We start from the raw sequence: 18527 nt of genomic DNA on the forward strand, positions 1-18527 counted from the left end.
TAAATGTTAGTACTTGATTTATATAGACTTGTATACGATTTGTCACTCATTCCAATACTGATTAACCTGTAACAATTAAACTTCATTTTCGGAGACATCTTGATGAGTGTTACCTACAACAAACATTTTCAGGTCAAAAGGTCAAGGTCACTTGGACTTGATATATCAAAAGATCAACGGGCCATAAATGGACAGTGCGTATACATAGGGACTTGATTCGTTCTATGTACATTTTCATATATCTAGACCTCAGGATTGCCCCCTTATAATGAATGTTATATTTCTCTTTGTTAATTCTATAATTATCCAGGTTGTTGTAAAACTGAGAGAGCTGTCAATGTGACATTTAAACACACCCAATGAAATAGAAATGACAAAGTGATCCGTTGTATTGATTTACACTGTGTATATAGGATTGTCTTAGGAAACCGTATATATACAACTATTTTTCAAGAATCCCTAGCATGCTTCAATTCTTAGAATTGCTGAATTTAGAAAGGAAGGCAGTGTAAAGTAAATAAGCTGTATATTATAATGAAGAATTTAAAATTAACTTTCATTCATTGAATACCAGATAATGTATAAGAGAAACCATGTTATTATGTTTAAAGTTATGTTAGTATGATTGTACATATTACATGTGTTGTATTACACTCTCACTAATCTATTTATTGTAATGATTAACCATTTTCATATGTATGCATGCATATATTGTTGTATATAAATATGAGCTGTATATATTAAATTCAAAATAAAATATATGTTCTGTTAAAAATGTTCTGGTCTGTATGACATGCCACTAAAATTTCCGTTTAATGTTTTGAAATTCCGTTTTTCCCCAATGATTCAAAGTATCAATTTATCAAGATAACTTTAGTACACGATTATGAGGTCCAGGTGCAGGTGTATCGTTAGAGGAAATATGATTTTAATGATTTATGATGATAATAATAGGACTGAAATATGCAATGTCAAAAAGGTGATCCTTAGCAAATTTTGAGTTGTATATATTTGCAAATGCGTATGCTGATTTGGATGATGATTGGTTTCCGGCAGGATGTCTTGTAAACAACAACATAGTGAACGGCACGATTTCGACAAAATGGCTATTACTATGGTATAGCACTAATGTGCACGCCCATTAAGTTTGAAATGTGTATTTATTTGTAAGTTATTTCTTTTAAAAAAAACTATCTAGAATTTAATGTATTTTCTGTAATCAAATATATTTAATAACTAGAATCGTGTCATGCAGTGATTAAAATGGTTACGTTTCACATTTCTTTTCACCTATCTCCAGAACGCAACGCCCTCACTAAAATACTCGTTTTTTTGTTTTACATTTAACTTCAAAGAAAAATGATTAAACTGGCGACGGACTGGCGTCAGATTTTATCCCTATACAGATCTAAACACTGTTAATGATATAAAAAAAAAATGTGGTAAAGTACCAAAAGGTACAAAATATAAATTGATCTCTTTTTCATCAATTTCTAATCGATATAATTATTAATAAACGAAAAGCAACAACAGCAACAAAGACAAAAACAACGATCAGGAAGAGAAAATAATCACTATAGACCAAATTTATATTTTCATTGGTTGATATTCGGCCAATAAATTCACCTGAATAGAAGTGAAGGCTTACATATTGATGAAAGATGTACATAGAGGGCAAATCTTAAGTATTTCAGTAAAGAACTGAACTACGAAAAAGAATTATATTATTTTATAAGGATATTTTAAGTAAGTATAATAATAATAATAATAATAATAATAATAATAATGCTTTAACGTCGCACCAACACAAGATATGTCATTATGGTTACTGATGGAGGAAGACCTCAGGTGCTCCTCTGTACATCATTTCAGGCTCAAACGGGCACCTGAGTAGTAATTATAACAATAACAAAAATAAGAATGTTTATAAATCATGGTATCATTAATAATTAACTTATAGCAAACATAAAATTTTAGAAATCTTTTCATTTTTAATTACAAGCTACGGTGGTGCTTCTAAAATTACACGCAGCCGAGCGATTTAACATTATACTGTTTAAAGGCCAATTATAACTCAACAATGTTTTATTTTATTTTTCAAATTAAAGCTTTTTAATTTTGGTGTACCTTTATAATATCCTAAACTACTCATTGGCAAATTATCTTTTTTCAGCTGTTGCTTTTTGGTAGAGAGTACATGTATAGTAAATAAGTATTTTGTATGGATGTCAAAGTATTAATTTGATTACAATATGCTTCTTTTATGACGAATTATTTCACATTAATCATTACTTTTGTAGGTAACATACATTTTGCATTTTTCTAAACCCACCATTTTAAGATTAAAAATGTCATGTTTGCCCTTGTTGTTCCATAATGTGCCTTAAACGAGAAATGATTTGAGCCGCACCATGACAAAACCAACGTAATGCGTTTGCGACCAGCATGGATCCAGACCAATTTGCGCATCCGCAAAGTCTGATCAGGATCCATGCTGTTCGCTATCAGTTTCTCTACTTGTAATAGAGTTGGTAATCGAACAGCGGATGCGCATGCTGGTCTGGATTCATGCTGGTCGCAAACGCACTGTGTTTGTTTTGTCGTGACGCGGCTCATTTATTGTAGATGGAACAACAGACAGGTAGAATTTACACGATGATAATAGCTGTTACCGCATTATTTCTCCTTCTACTCAGACGTTTTGAAATATCGGACGCAGGTAATTTCTTATTTCATCAATTCTGATTAGGAAAGCAAAGTTTGTCTTTTGTCTAATAAGAAGAGACTCGATTGCGTACATACGTATGTTAAAATAGATCAATTACGTAACTACTTGATTGGTGGGGAATGGTTGAAGTACAATTAAGCACACTCTTATTTGTGTATTTAGATGTTTATATCTGACACCAGGGTCTATTTGAAAGACCCTGCTGACACAAAATGGAAAAAACATCCTAAAATTTTGCATTTCAGCGATAATATTTTGTAAGTAAAGCCTAAAACAAAAATGATAAAAAAAGAAAAATATCTTTCAAAATGTTCTTTTAACATAAAACGTTTTGAACATATACATGCTTCCCTGTTTAAAATTTAAAAAACGAACTGAATGTCTGAAACATTCAACATAATTTTAATCGTATTTTTCCGTGTTTAACATTCCCTTTTTCTTGGGGGAGACAGGAGGAAGGGAGGAAGGAAGTGCGAGAGAGGGCTTCGAAGCTTTCTTTTAAAAGGTGATATCTGTATTTCTAGTTAAGAGTTTAGTAAAGTATCAACATCTCTGAAACGATGTGCAGTATCATAAAGTCCTTATGCAATTTCAAACGGAAAGCTATGAGATCCTAGGATAAGTAAAGATTCTAAATTTAAAATTGTCATTATCAAAATGAATCTTTGTTTTAAATTATTTTATTAGCAACATGCGGTCAACGAAGCTACAACCCTACATATCATATTTGTTGTAATGGCGTCCTTACTTCTAGAGGATCGAATAGAGCATGTTGTGGAACAAGAGCGTACAGTCCTACATTTCAAATTTGTTGTAACGGGGTGATCCGTTCTAGAGGATCGAATACAGCATGTTGTGGAACAAGAGCGTATAATCCTACATTTCAAATTTGTTGTAATAGGGTTATCCGTTCTAGAGGATCGAATACAGCATGTTGTGGAACAAAAGCGTATAATCCTACAATCCAGAGTTGTTGTAATGGCGTCCTTAGTTCTAAAGGATCGAATAGTGCATGTTGTGGGACAAGATCGTACAATGCTGCATTCCAGATTTGCTGTAACGGGGTTATCAGTTCTAGATGATCGAATGGAGCATGTTGTGGGACAAGAACTTATAATCCCACATTCCAGATGTGTTGTAACGGGGTTATCAGTTCTAGAGGATCGGATAGAGCATGTTGTGTAACAAGAGCGTACAGTCCTACATTCCAGATTTGCTGTAACGGGATTATCAGTTCTAGAGGATCGAATGGAGCATGCTGTCGTACAAGAGCGTATAATCCTACATTCCAGATTTGCTGTAACGGGGTTATCAGTTCTAGAGGATCGAATAGAGCATGTTGTGGAACAAGAGCGTACAATCCTACATTTCAAATTTGCTGTAACGGGGTTATCAGTTCTGGAGGATCGAATAGAGCATGTTGTGGAACAAGAGCATATAATCCTACAATCGAGAGTTGTTGTAATGGCGTCCTTAGTTCTAAAGGACCGAATAGTGCATGTTGTGGGACAAGATCGTACAATCCTACATTCCAGATTTGTTGTAACGGGGTTATCAGTTCTAGAGGATCGAATAGAGCATGTTGTGGAACAAGAGCGTATAATCCTACAATCGAGAGTTGTTGTAATGGCGTCCTTAGTTCTAAAGGACCGAATAGTGCATGTTGTGGGACAAGATCGTACAATCCTACATTCCAGATTTGTTGTAAAGGGGTTATTAGTTCTAGAGGATCAAATAGAGCATGTTGTGGAACAAGAGCGTATAATCCTACAATCCAGAGTTGTTGTAATGGCGTCCTTAGTTCTAAAGGATTGAATAGTGCATGTTGTGGGACAAGATCGTACAATGCTGCATTCCAGATTTGCTGTAACGGGGTTATCAGTTCTAGAGGATCGAATGGAGCATGCTGTGGTACAAGAACGTATAATCCTACATTCCAGATTTGCTGTAACGGGGTTATCAGTTCTAGAGGATCGAATAGAGCATGTTGTGTAACAAGAGCGTACAGTCCTACATTCCAGATTTGCTGTAACGGGGTTATCAGTTCTAGAGGATCGAGTGGAGCATGCTGTCGTACAAGAGCGTATAATCCTACATTCCAGATTTGCTGTAACGGGGTTATCAGTTCTAGAGGATCGAATGGAGCATGTTGTGGGGCAAAAACGTATAATCCTACATTCCAGATTTGCTGTAACGGGGTTATAAGTTCTAAAGGTTCGAATGGAGCATGTTGTGGAGCAAAATCGTATAATCCTACATTCAAGATTTGTTGTAATGGGGTTATCTGTTCTAAAGGATCAAATACAGCATGCTGTGGAACAAGACCTTACAATCCTACCTTTAAGAGGTGTTGTTATGGACAATTGTGCTAAATGTCTTATAACAAGTAAAGCCTTTTTATGCAAAATTGACAGAAATGAAGGGACTATTCTTACTGCTTGATATTATCAGTTTTAAAATTCATTGTAACATGAGCAAAATATGTGTAAGTTTATATTTACCGGAGCACATTAATTAAGTTAGTGGCGTATATACAATATTTACAATCTTAAAATGATTTATTATATAAAAATGTTGGTTCGGTATAATAAAACACAGGGTGTGGAGCTCCAAACGCCTTAAAATCTAAAGAAATTGTATAGTTGCCAATCTTAACACATAATTTTAATTTGTCGTTGACAAAATCACACACTTACTCCCAAAATCATCTTTTATTCCAATTCAATATTTTCACATATATTCCTTTTGTCTATCGACACCGTTCATATCATACTCCACGATAATGGTCAATTTTAAACTTCAACTTCGTCTTTGAATTTAATGTAAATAACACAACAGGCAAAAGAAACATGATTAAAAGAAGAAAATATTGAAATGGTTTATTTTAAGACTGTTGAATACTCACCCAGTTTTTGAAAATATTTTTGAAAACAAAATCTCCAAATAGTTGACTGTCCTGAATATAACGAAATGAAAGCCCAAAAATAAATATCATTCAGCCGAAATGATTTTGTACCATAACGTGAATAAAGTAGGATGATAAATATACTTCAAATGTATATATACTTATGTCATTTTTGTTTGGGGAATAAATGTGTAAAGTATCAATTTTGTACGTAATATATAATAAATCTTCATGAGTAATACTTTTTATCAATTTATTTATTTTAAATTTAAAACTGTCATTCTTAGAATAGATCTTTGATTTTATTATATAAGCGGTCAACGAAGTTACAACCCTACCTTCCAGATTTGTTGTAACGAGGTGATCAGTTCAAAAGGATCAAATAGTGCATGTTGCGTAACAAGGCCGTATAGTCCTACATTCCAGATTTGTTGTGAAAAACGACTTATAATATTTCCTTCTATAGTTGTTGTTCCGTCGCCCTCAGTTTTAAAGGATCGAATAGAGCATGTTGTGAAACAAGGCCGTATTTTCCTACCTATGTTATTTGTTGTATTGGCGTCCTAAGTTCTAAAGGATCGAATAGAGCATGTTGTGGAACAAGGCCGTATTTTCCTACCTTTGTTAATTGTTGTAATGGCGTCCTAAGTTCTAAAGGATTGAATGGAGCATGTTGTGTATCACGGCCGTATAATTCTACGTTTGTTATTTGTTGTAATGGCGTCCTAAGTTCTAAAGGATTGAATGGAGCATGTTGTGGATCACGGCCGTATAATTCTACGTTTCAGATTAGAAGAGCCGAAAAAATGGTATGATTAGATCTGCGCAATTGTTGTAATTAAAAGGGAAGTGTTACCATTACGTCCGTACAAGAAGTACTCGTTACGCTTCAGTCAATATCGTTATATATAGTGTTGCTCGTTATGGTTTATCACAATGCCTTGAACATTATTTAATTAAGTCCCGATTAGACGATATATAGATTTTTAAAAAGCAAATGACCAACAATAAAACATCATATTTGAGCATAAACATTAAAGACCCGTTACCAAATCTAATAAAAATAACACAGCACGTGTGTGATCTCGCTTTACTATACGAAATGCGGCCATTCGTACAACGCTATCCAAATCATCTCAAAAGAAACATAATAATATTTTATAGATAAATTTCTTCAAAACGATCTTGTTTCCTAGTTTCTTAAAGTCAACAAATGGATATTTTGAAAATTCAGATGCTTTATGACATGGTAATGCAACAGTACTTACACCGATGTTTTGTCCAAATGCAAAACAGTTCCCCTTTAGGTGGAGACAAAGTGTATACGCATGATTTAAATTTAGCCTATTTTCACTATATTAAATCTCAGTAAACTATAGACAGTTGCACAGTCCACTACTTGTATACGGAGATAAGACCATTTGATGAAAATGATAATAAAAATTTAAAATTGGTTATGAAGTATAAAGCTGATGTATGTGATTGTTTTTTACTTGTGTGTGTTTTTTTCTTCCTTTTTTGACGGCTCGCAAAATAAATCGTGTCATTCCGCAGTAAATCATTCGTCTTAGTCAAAATCATTTAAGACATATATAACATAATCTATTTTATAAGGATAAAGATGTTTTTCACATAGAAATAATTACCTCCCCTGACCACCATTTTTGAGTCGTTCACAATATATCATATACTTAGATATCATAAAAATCTCTCATAATTCTAAAAATATTTTACATATTGGTGTAACAATAAAATTTTGCTGCATTTGTATAAAAGAGTCTGACAATTTACGTAAATAAGATGTTTATATTTCTTCCTGGCCGAATACCGCCGAAAATAAGTTTCACTTTGAAAGAACTGAATATAAGAAGAATTTTCGGGTCATTTTTTTTAACTTTCCAGCTAACTTGCTCCGATATTTAAGTTCTGTTTAACCATACTTCATCCCACAAGATATTTACGCTACCTTTAGAGAGAGATATTATTACATTTTAAAGTGAACAGCTTATTTTACATAAGAAATTACCAAGTTTTTTACACATTTTTTTCCAGATTTTACTGAGTTATAATGTTTGTCCAAATATGGAGAATGATATCCGGACCTCAGATTATGATGTCTATTAATAAGTATCTAATATAATATATGATTATTTGTGTGTTCATCTGATAAAATGTTAATTATGTAATAGAAAGAGCACCGAAACACGAGGTTATCTGATTTGTACGATGGGGCGTAGCCCCCGAGTATTAATCAGATAACCGAGTGTTTTGGTGTTCTTTCTCTTTTGTATCATAGTCAAACATAAAAACACGTTCCCTGTTGTCACAATATGAAACCCCGGCAAAAATGAACCAATGAACGAACATCAGAATATGATATTTCTGTCGCTTTCCCTTTCTCTGCCGTCACAATATGTAAACCCCAGCAAAAATGAGCCAATCAATGGGCATGCTCTGGAGTGCGGGTAACTAATACCCGCACTCCAGTTAACGCACTGTGCATGTATATGTATACGATTTAACTCTGACACATTTTCAACAGAAAGGTCCCCAAACTATGATACAATTTCATATATTTTTGCATATTTATCAAGTATTTATAAATATAATTGCTTACCGACTGTATAGATGTTGGTTTTTATTTGTTTGGATCGTCAGACCAAACAAATAATGGTAGCGAAATTTCAGACCCTGATGCTGTTAATTGCAAATGCCGAAAGTAGTCTGCTTTTTTTTGAAGCGATTACTTCCCTTTATATGTACACTAACGCCTAAAAATTCCGGGGAGATCATTGCGTAAAGTGATTACCTCCCTTGGCAGAAATTATCTGTACTAAGTTTAGTGCATATCATCGCCGAAGAATTAAGGGGAGATCACTGCGTGGAGATTGGATTGTCATATGACAGGCGCATTAATTTTAAGCAAAATAGTTCCCGAATGGTGGAAGGTTTCTAATATTGTTTTATTCTTTGTAGATATACATGCTTATAGTAAGCTCCATGATTATTTACAGCTGTGTTAAAACAACAGTTAGCTTCGAAAGAATAAGGGTTACAAACCTTAAATTAGAATGATATGGTTTTCTTCAGGCCGTTAACATATAACTTATGGCCGAGGGGTTTGCACGCTCGCTTAGGAAGCGACAGGTCTAAAGTTCAAATCCAAGTTAAGGCATCTCATTTTTTTTAAATTGTTTAAGTCAAATAAACATTGAATTAAACATCAGTGTTGCAATTAGTCTTATAGCCAATTTACTATAGTTAAAACACTGGAAAGCATTGGTGGCACTATACAAAAACAAATTGGTTTATAATCTAACAACCTTCACCTTTCTGACATTCTGAGACCCAAACAAATTCAGCGCCATCTGTGCTTTGATTATAAATTGAGTTCACTTAACGAAACACGCCATGTTCACAGGTCTAGGACCACAGATATCTTACATGTTATATTTTGCAAGATTATTAACCCTATAAGAAATGTTTATGTCATTGTTATGCAAGCTTTGCTAACATTACTATGGAAAACTTAAACCTCTGAAAGTTGTTAATCTATTTGCATTACCTAGGTATATTGTTGTTCAAGTATAAACTTTCTTTCAAGAAAACTTGATCGTTGAAAAACGATTTTATTCAAATTTTAGAACTGGCAACAATTACGTATGTGCCAGGGTACAAGTATTTTAGTAGCATTTCCGTCCTATAGCCGATGGCATAAATTCCAGATATTAGTCCAAGCCAGGCAGTGCCGTCTCGAACATTCGCAAACGATTTGAGTCCGTTACAATAGGAATGGTTGCATTTTATGGATATAAAATAATACTGGCTTAATTGGGTACGATGATATAATGTAACAGAGTTTAATTCATGGAACGAATCCTGGTTGCAATTATATATATGGTGGTCGGTTTAGGCCTCGGATGTTTGTAGTTTTGCGATAGTCGGAAAAACATATTCGGAAAGATAAATTTAGCGGTGCTTTGTTTTAACAATATTTAAGTTAAGTCAAATTATCCGGCTAAATGGAGTTTCATATCTGTTTGACAAAATTTATATCACTATATCATTATTCTTGTAAAAAAAACCAATGCCATTTGTTGCTATGCTGAATAGTTCTATAAATTGCATTCATAATTCTATTTTATACTTTGAGCTATTCGGAGAGCTTCCACGCATAAAATTTACTCATACCAAATAACAAGATCTCGAAAGATGAAGCAATGAAAATTAATGAATGCATATCACAAGAAATTACATAATTAAAATTGACGTGCCGAGAATATTTAAATAAACCTCCATTGAAAGGTTTCAAATATCTTTTAAATTAGCTTCATAAAAAGCTGTAGATGAATTATATCAAGCTAAATCATACGTGATCATCTCTGAAAAGAGTAGTAAGTTATATTTCAAATCAAACGAAATTGTAGATTGCCATGCTAACTTTGTAAGAGATGTTGCATTAATATATTATAGAAATTGCCGGCTAGGTTAGATTGAGTCTGTTTCATAAGAAGTTATGTAAACATGTAACTAACTACAAAACAGGCACACTATCGTGAATGGGCGTAGCATTTGATAGGTTATGTAGGGTGTTGCCAATGCTATTTCATTGGAAAAGACAAATCATTTAATTATCTAACAATTCCCTGTAAATATCTGCTAGACAAAATATATGCCAAAACGCACCTTATAAATAATTTTAGGAGCACGCCTCCATATCGTGGCCTACCAAGCCACGCTCTGTCGTTTGTAATATTTCAAGTAATATTGCTTTAAATAATAAGTAAGGCACATATATTAAGACCACACCGTATACTTAAAATTAAACGACTTATACGAGTCTGATACCGTAAATGCCGAAAAGATAGATGTCTGTCTACATAACTGAGAACAAAAATGAACACATAATGCCTCTCGGATGATTAAATTAAACTGGTGAATTGGACAGATAATCACATACGCACAGTTTTTTCGTTGAAAGTACAGTCCATTGGAACTATTTGCAAAGGCGTGATTCGAATGAAGTTAGGTTTCCGGAGGGATGTCTTGTTAACAACAGAATTGAAAAAAAAAAGATTATAACTATGGTAAAGCACTAATACACAAGCGCAATAAGTTCGAAATGTTTATTTATTTGTAATTTGTAAGCTATTTCTATAAATAGTCTGTATTTTTTCCCCTTGAATCAAAAATTTTAAAAACGTTTCATGCAGCGATTAAAATTGTTATGTTTCACATTTTCTTTTCGCCTTTCTCCAGACATCTCTTACTCAAATGTACGAGTTTGTTTTACAATTTACTAAATATTAACTCCCAGTTTATATTTTCATTGGTTGGTTTTTTGTCCATTAAATTCATTTGAATATAAACGACAAATTTAGTATGCAGAGAGTGTAACTTTTAAGTATTTAAGTAAAGAACTGAACTACGACGGAATTATATTTGTAAGGATATTTCAAGTGAGTATTTTAAATGTATAACTTAATTCAAGTTAATGTACAATAATAATAATAATAATAATAATAATAATAATAATAATGATAATAATAATGATATTAAAAATAATAGTGTTAACATATAATAATAATGATGATATTAATTATAATAACAACAAAAATAAACTTATATGAGGAGAATTTTAGAGAATTTTCTTTTTTTTAAGAAAAACAAAACAAAAAACAACGTATATGCTACGGTGGTGCTTCTTAAATGACTCGCAACCAAGCGTTTTGTCATTATTCTTTTTAAAGGCCCATTGTGTCTCAGAAATACTCTTATTTTTATTTCTAGATTTTTTATTTTGTTGTCCTTTTATAGTATCCAAATAGTAACTTACTGGCCAATTACATGAACCACCATTTTTATCTTTTGCTGTTTGGTAATAAGTACAGTATAACTGTTTTAGTGAATGAGTATTGTGTATAGAAGTCAAAACACTACTTTGTTTACAATATGCTTCGTTCATGATCAATTATTTCACATTAATCACTACTTTGTCAGGTAAAAAAACATCATACATTTCTTTTAGACAACCGTTTAAAGTTTATAAAATTCATATTTTCCTTTTTATAAGCAGGAAATTATTATTTGTTTCTGAGGTATAATGTGTCTTTAAAGAAAAATGGTTTATTGTAGACTGAAGAAAAGACGTAAAGAATACACGATGATAGTCGCTGTGGCCTCATCATTTGTCCTTCTACTCAGTTGTTTTGGAAACACGGACGCAGGATATTTCTTATTTTTTTACTAAAGGCTCATTATGCCTCAAAAATGCTTTTATTTCTCTCTGTGTTTGTCCGTCTGTCACAACGCTTGTTTGGTCCACTCCTCAAAAGCTACAGGGAATTTTAATCCAAACATTATAGAAATTATCTGTACTAAGTTTAGTTGTGCATATCATCGGCAATTTTGGTACAGTTATGACTTTAAAAAATGTGTTTTTCGTGTTGCCAGCTACTACACGGGGAATTTCATCATTACAGGCATGATCATTACAATGTCTAGTTGTGCAATCGTCGGCATTTCTGGTTTATTCTTTTATTTGTTATTGAGTTAAGGCTCTTTCCTGTTTTTATTCTAATATTTATCCAGTCTACTTCTCTTATTCCACTAATGCAATTTCAATAAAACTTTACAGGATTGATTGGTAGCAAAATATTTCTGTGTGTTGCCAGCTACACAGAAGCTTGCCTGGACTACTTCTCAAACACTACTAGTGCAATTTTGTCCAAACTTTTCAGGAATGATTAATACCAAGTCTAGTTGTGCATGTCTTCGGTTTAATTATATTTTCCCTATTTCTATTTTCAAAGATTGTCAGGAGTACTCCCCTTATACCACTTATGCTATTTCCATGAAACTTTACAGGATTGATTGGTAGCTCGTGTGCATTTTACACGACTGGTTTTCGGCTGAGTGATGACCTTTAAGGAAAGTACGCGTTTTGCCTGTTAATGATTTTTGTGTCTCATGTTACATAGAAGCTAGCTGCAACTGTCATGCAATGCATGTGATCACTGATCGCTCTTGTTATGTTATTTGTATTTTGTGTGTGTGTTGTGTGTGTGCGTGCGTGCGTGTATTTATGTGTTCGTGCGTGATTTTTGTGTCTGTTGTTATTTGTACATGTATATTATTTGGCGGAGGTGGAAGCGGTAGATGAGAAAAAGGGGCGGGGAAGTTGTCTATTAAATAGAGAGATCTGAATTAACAATTGCAAGTTTAGACAAAATTGCCGTAACAACTTTTCTCAAACAATATACAGTATCATAAAGAATGTAAACGGTATAAACGAGAAGCTATGAGATCTGAAAACAAATAGAAACAATTCTAAATTTAAAACTGTCATTCTTAAAACTAATTTTTGTTCTTATTATATTAGCTGCATGCGGACAACGAAGTTACGACCCTACCTTCCAGAGTTGTTGCAACGGGGTTATCAATTCTAAGGGATCAAATGAAGCATGTTGCGGAACAACACCGTATAATTCTACCTTCCAGATTTGTTGTAATGACGTCCTTAGTTCTAAAGGATCAAATGAAGCATGTTGTGGAACAACACCGTATAATTCTACCTTCCAGATTTGTTGTAATGAAGTCCTTAGTTTTAAAGGATCAAACGGATCATGTTGTGGAACAACACCGTATAATTCTACCTTCCAGATTTGTTGTAATGGCGTTCTAAGTTCTAAAGGATCAAACGGATCATGTTGTGGAACAACACCGTATAATTCTACAGGCCATATTTGTTGTAATGAGGTCCTTAGTTCTAAAGGATCAAATGGATCATGTTGTGGAACAACACCGTATAATTCTACCTTCGATATTTGTTGTAATGGCGTCGTTAGTTTTAAAGGTTCGGATGGAGCATGTTGTGGAACAAAGCTGTATAATCCTACACTTCAGATTTGTTGTAATGACGTTCTAAGATATAAAGGATCAAATGAAGCATGTTGTGGAACAAAACTGTATTATCCTTCATTTCATATTTGTTGTAATGGCGTCATAAGTTCTAAAGGATCAAATTGAGCATGTTGTGGAACAAAACTGTATAATCCTATTTTCAGATTTGTTGTAGTGACGTATTAAGTTCTAGAGGATCAAATGGAGCATGTTGTGGAACAAGGCCGTATAATTCTACATTTCAAATTTGCTGTAACGGCGTCCTCAGTTCTAAAGGACCGAATGAAGCATGTTGTGAATCACAGCCGTATAATCCTACATTTCAGATTTGTTGTAACGGGGTACTCAGAAATACAAGATTGAGTAGAGCATGTTGTGGAACAAGAACGTATAATCCTACCTACCACATTTGATGTGACGGAGTTCTCAGTTCTAAAGGATCGAGGACAGCATGTTGTGGAACAAGGCCGTATAGTCCTAAATTTGAGATTTGTTGTAACGGCGTCCTAAGAAGTTCTAGAGGATTGAATACAGCATGTTGTGGAACAAGGTCTTACAATCCTTACTCTACGAGGTGTTGTGATGGACATTTGTGCTAAATGTCCTATATCAAGTAATGCATTTTAATGAGAAAAAAAACCCGACATCAATGAATGGACTATTCTTACTGTTTGATATTAACAGTTTTTAAACTCAATGCAACATGAGCAAAATATGTGTAAGTTTCTTTTAACCTGAGCCCATTAAGTTAGTGGCATAAATAGGAAATAAGGATATGGTTTCATGGTTTAAAATGCAGCATGATAACTTTAAAATAAATGGCTGACTATAACATTAAAAACAATATATTCCGGATAATCGGAAATACATGTAGTATAAGATTACCAAATCTTTGTTTAAAGCCCATTAGAGTCACCCGGTTAGCTGAACATACTGGTATAAAGCGTTGGACTGTGAATCGTACGACCGGGGTTTGATTCCTGAGCGTTGCAGGTCACTTTCGTTGTGATTGAACATGAAATCTTTTCTAATGTTATTCTCACTGTACATCTGCTCATGCATGTACTGAAGTTCCAGTTCCTTGCAAATGTGGAGGCATCTTGTACTAATAGCCTGCACAAGAACGATGCGGCTGCTCAACTGTGCTATCCATGGTAATTTCAAAGTGGCTTACAAGTTTGCAATTTCATGTTTGAAGGATCACAAATTTTCCAGATTTTTTTTGCTGTGATCTTTAGTGAAATCTACCAACACCACTATTATTTGATTTATTATTTTGGCTGATTCATCTCCGGACAGTCGGAAGTGAATTGTTTGTCCAAAATATGATTTACGCTCCGGTTATCGGAAGCTTAATATGTTTATTAAGTCAATATCGTCACGCTTCAGTCAATGTCTTAATGTGCCAGGAATCCAACACCATGTGATTTATTTATATATAGACAGTGTTGCCCGTAATGGTTTATCATAATGCCTTGCACATTAATTAATTATATCCCGATGAAACGATAAAATAATAAAATATACACACTTTTAAAGAGCGAATAACCAACGTTAAAACATCATATTTGAGCATAAACGTATTATATAAGACATTAAAGGCTTCAGACCCGTTACCAAAATTTAATCAAATAACACAGCACAAGAGCTTTACTATACGAAATGCGGCTATTCCAGAACAATGTCACACAACACTATCCAAATCATCTTAAAGAAAAATAAAAGAATAGATAAATACAGAATCCCTAAAGAAAGCCCAACACGGCAAAATTGAAAATGTTGCAGGCTCGGTTTGATTGAGCCTGTTCATGGAAGTGCAAGTTACCGTCCACGCCCCCTAGCACCGGCTTAAGCAGAATTCAACATTTAACATGAACTGGTGAAATTTAGAATTTTTGAAACATCCGCAGATGTGTTCATATGGCGGTTATCATGGAACCTTCAATGTGACATGTTAGTGCCATTCCATGAAAAGCGGCATATGGTCCCCAAGTAAAAAAATGCGTGTGCCCTAAACGAGAAAACAATGGGCGGAACTAAATAAAATTGAATTTTGAAAGGGGATCTGAGGTTATGAAGCCTGCGTATCACAGATAAGGCGTCAAAAGACAAATTTAAAAAGCAGGCAACATATCCTTAGGGTGATTCAACATTATTCAAGAAGGAATATTGGAACCACCCAACTAGAAAATGCCAAAAAGTTGAAACTAAAAATACCACAAGCACAACAATAATGTCGTGCTGAACGATCTTCAAGGATCGAAAATATAACATCATTGATTAAATGTACGGGGAGACTTTTTACAGCCGCCACACGGCACAAATAACACGGATGTGATCATAAAATAGATAAATACAGAATCCCTAAAGAAAGCCCAACACGGCAAAATTGAAAATGTTGCAGGCTCGGTTTGATTGAGCCTGTTCATGGACGGTACTGTCAAGTGCAAGTTACCGTCCACGCCCCCTAGCACCGGCTTAAGCAGAATTCAACATTTAACATGAACTGGTGAAATTTAGAATTTTGAAACATCCGCAGATGTGTTCATATGGCGGTTATCATGGAACCTTCAATGTGACATGTTAGTGCCATTCCATGAAAAGCGGCATATGGTCCCCAAGTAAAAAAATGCGTGTGCCCTAAACGAGAAAACAATGGGCGGAACTAAATAAAATTGAATTTTGAAAGGGGATCTGAGGTTATGAAGCCTGCGTATCACAGATAAGGCGTCAAAAGACAAATTTAAAAAGCAGGCAACATATCCTTAGGGTGATTCAACATTATTCAAGAAGGAATATTGGAACCACCCAACTAGAAAATGCCAAAAAGTTGAAACTAAAAATACCACAAGCACAACAATAATGTCGTGCTGAACGATCTTCAAGGATCTTTTAAAACTTTAAAAGATAAATTTCTTCAAAACGATCTTGTTTCCTGGTTTCTAAAAGTCAACTAATGGATATGTTGAAAAATTCAGATTTTTTATGACAGTGAAATGCAATAGTTCTTACACCGATGCGTTTTGTCCAAATTTGAAACCGGTTCTCCTTTAGGTGAAGATAACAGGTTTACACATGATTTAATTTTGCCTAGTTCCACTATATAAAATCTCTGTAAACTACAGACAGTTGCACAGTTCACTATTTGTTATATACGAGATAAGAAAACATTGTCTTTCCATTTGAAGAATATGTAAAAAAATTTTTGCTACAAAACCAGAAATTGAAAATTGGTCATGAAGTGTAATGCTGATGTATGTTAATGTTTTTTTATGTACATGTACTTGTGATTTTATCGACGACTCGAACAATAAATCGTGTCATTTCTCAGTTAATCATGCATCTTATTCAAAATCATGTAAGACTAGGTAGCCGATTAACCATATTCTATAAGGATAAAGAGGCTTTTCACATAGAAATAATTACTTGACCGCCAATTTTGAAGTCGTTTACAATATATCATATACTTTAATAGATATGATCAAAAATCTCTCATTATTCTAAAGATCTTTTTACATTTTGGTACTATGATAAAATGTTGGTGCATATGTATATAAAAATGACAATATAAGTAAATCAAATAATTATATTACTTTTCCGGCCGAATGACGTCTCAAATAAGTTTGACTTTGCAGGAACTGAATATAAGAATTTTCATAGGTCATTTTATTTTAACTTTCCAGCTATGATAATTAAGTTCTGTTTAACCATAGTTCATCCCATAAGATATTTTACACTACATTTAGATCTTATTACATTTTAAATTGAATAGTTTATTTTACATAAGAACGTACGAGTTTTCTACACATTTTGTCAAGATTTTACGGAGATATAAATTTTAATATCTGAACTTATCAGGTACCCTCAATTTATGATGTCTATAAATTAGTGTCTAATATAGTATATGATCATTGATGTGTGCAAATGATATAATGTGAATAATATTAATATATTTTTGCATATTTGTCAATTATTTATAAATATAATTGCTTACCGACTGCGTAGATGTTGGTTTTATGAATTGAGTTCACTTACAGAAACACGACAGGTTTTTTTAGGAACATATACACGTACATCTTACAGTGTTCCATTTTGCAAGATTATTAACCCTATAAGAAAATTTTATTTTATTGTAATGACTTAGAACTCTGAAATGTGTTAATCTATTTGCATTACCTAGGTATATTGTTGTTAAAGTATTACTTGATCGTTGAAAAACGATTTTATTTAAATTTCAAGTTCTGAGTTTAGAACTGACAACAAATACGTATGTGCCGCGGTACAAGTATTTTTAGTATCAGAATTAAGGCATTTCCATCTTTAAGCCGATGCCTTCAATTCCAGAAATTAGCCCAAACCGGGCAGTGCTGTCTCGAACTTTCGCAAACGATATGAGTCCGTTACAATAGGAATGGTTGCATTTTATGGATATAAGATAATACTGGCTTAATTGGATACGATTATATAATGTAAAAGAGTTTAATTCATGGAACTAATCCTGGTTTTAATTATATATATAGTGGTCGGTTAAGGCCTCGGGTGTTTGCAGTGTTGCAAACATATTCGGAAAGATTAATTTAGCGATGCTTGGTAGGTAAGTCAAATTATCCGATACACTAAATGTACACGAGTTTCATATCTGTTTGACAACATCAATATTGCTAAAACTATGACAGGCTAAACAGTTCTATAAATTGCTTTCATAATTCTATATTATATCTTAAGCTATCCCGAGAGCTTCCTAGCATGAAAAAAAAATCCAATGTCCCTGGCGGATATTGGATCTACAGCGGTGAAGGTCAAGTGGTTTAAAGTCAACGGCCCTAACCACATGGCCATGGACCACCTATGTAATTACCAAAAGCAAAAAAATGTATCGTCAACATCAAATTTACTCATATCAAATAACAAGATCTCGAAAGATGAAGCAATGGAAATTAATGAAAGCATATCACAAGAAATTACATAATTAAAATTGACGTGCCGATAATA

The 18527-nt window shown here is 33.6% G+C and overlaps 2 protein-coding genes across 3 annotated transcripts; both read left to right on the forward strand.

Annotated features, from left to right (window-relative positions):
• Positions 1–1756: 1756 nt before the first annotated feature.
• LOC132756470 (galaxin-like) lies at positions 1757–5874 on the forward strand. 2 transcript variants are annotated; one of them, XM_060747550.1, is made up of 3 exons: positions 1757–2199; positions 2235–2719; positions 3416–5874. In XM_060747550.1, exon 3 carries the CDS (start codon positions 3859–3861, stop codon positions 5098–5100), a length of 1242 nt encoding a protein of 413 aa, XP_060603533.1. In that variant the 5' UTR covers positions 1757–2199; positions 2235–2719; positions 3416–3858; the 3' UTR covers positions 5101–5874. The 2 variants fall into 2 exon arrangements, with proteins under 2 accessions (XP_060603533.1, XP_060603532.1); XM_060747549.1 differs by having other exon boundaries at positions 1757–2719.
• A 5014-nt stretch (positions 5875–10888) lies between these two features.
• LOC132756471 (galaxin-like) lies at positions 10889–17535 on the forward strand. The gene is made up of 3 exons (XM_060747551.1): positions 10889–11092; positions 11769–11858; positions 13013–17535. The coding sequence occupies exons 2-3, from the start codon at positions 11797–11799 to the stop codon at positions 13659–13661; spliced, it is 711 nt and encodes a 236-aa protein (XP_060603534.1). The 5' UTR covers positions 10889–11092; positions 11769–11796; the 3' UTR covers positions 13662–17535.
• Positions 17536–18527: the final 992 nt, after the last annotated feature.

This window comes from Ruditapes philippinarum, unplaced genomic scaffold (genome assembly GCF_026571515.1).
Source record: "Ruditapes philippinarum isolate M1 unplaced genomic scaffold, ASM2657151v2 ctg1362_1_1_1_1, whole genome shotgun sequence".
NCBI lineage: Eukaryota > Metazoa > Mollusca > Bivalvia > Venerida > Veneridae > Ruditapes > Ruditapes philippinarum.

Bases quoted from the DNA above. Each gene is read 5' to 3' on its own strand.
- LOC132756470 (XM_060747549.1), top strand. From the start codon at position 3,859: ATGTGTTGTAACGGGGTTATCAGTTCTAGAGGATCGGATAGAGCATGT.
- LOC132756471 (XM_060747551.1), top strand. From the start codon at position 11,797: ATGATAGTCGCTGTGGCCTCATCATTTGTCCTTCTACTCAGTTGTTTT. The intron at 11,859-13,012 runs AGGATATTTCTT...TCTTATTATATT, and splicing joins TGTTTTGGAAACACGGACGC to AGCTGCATGCGGACAACGAA.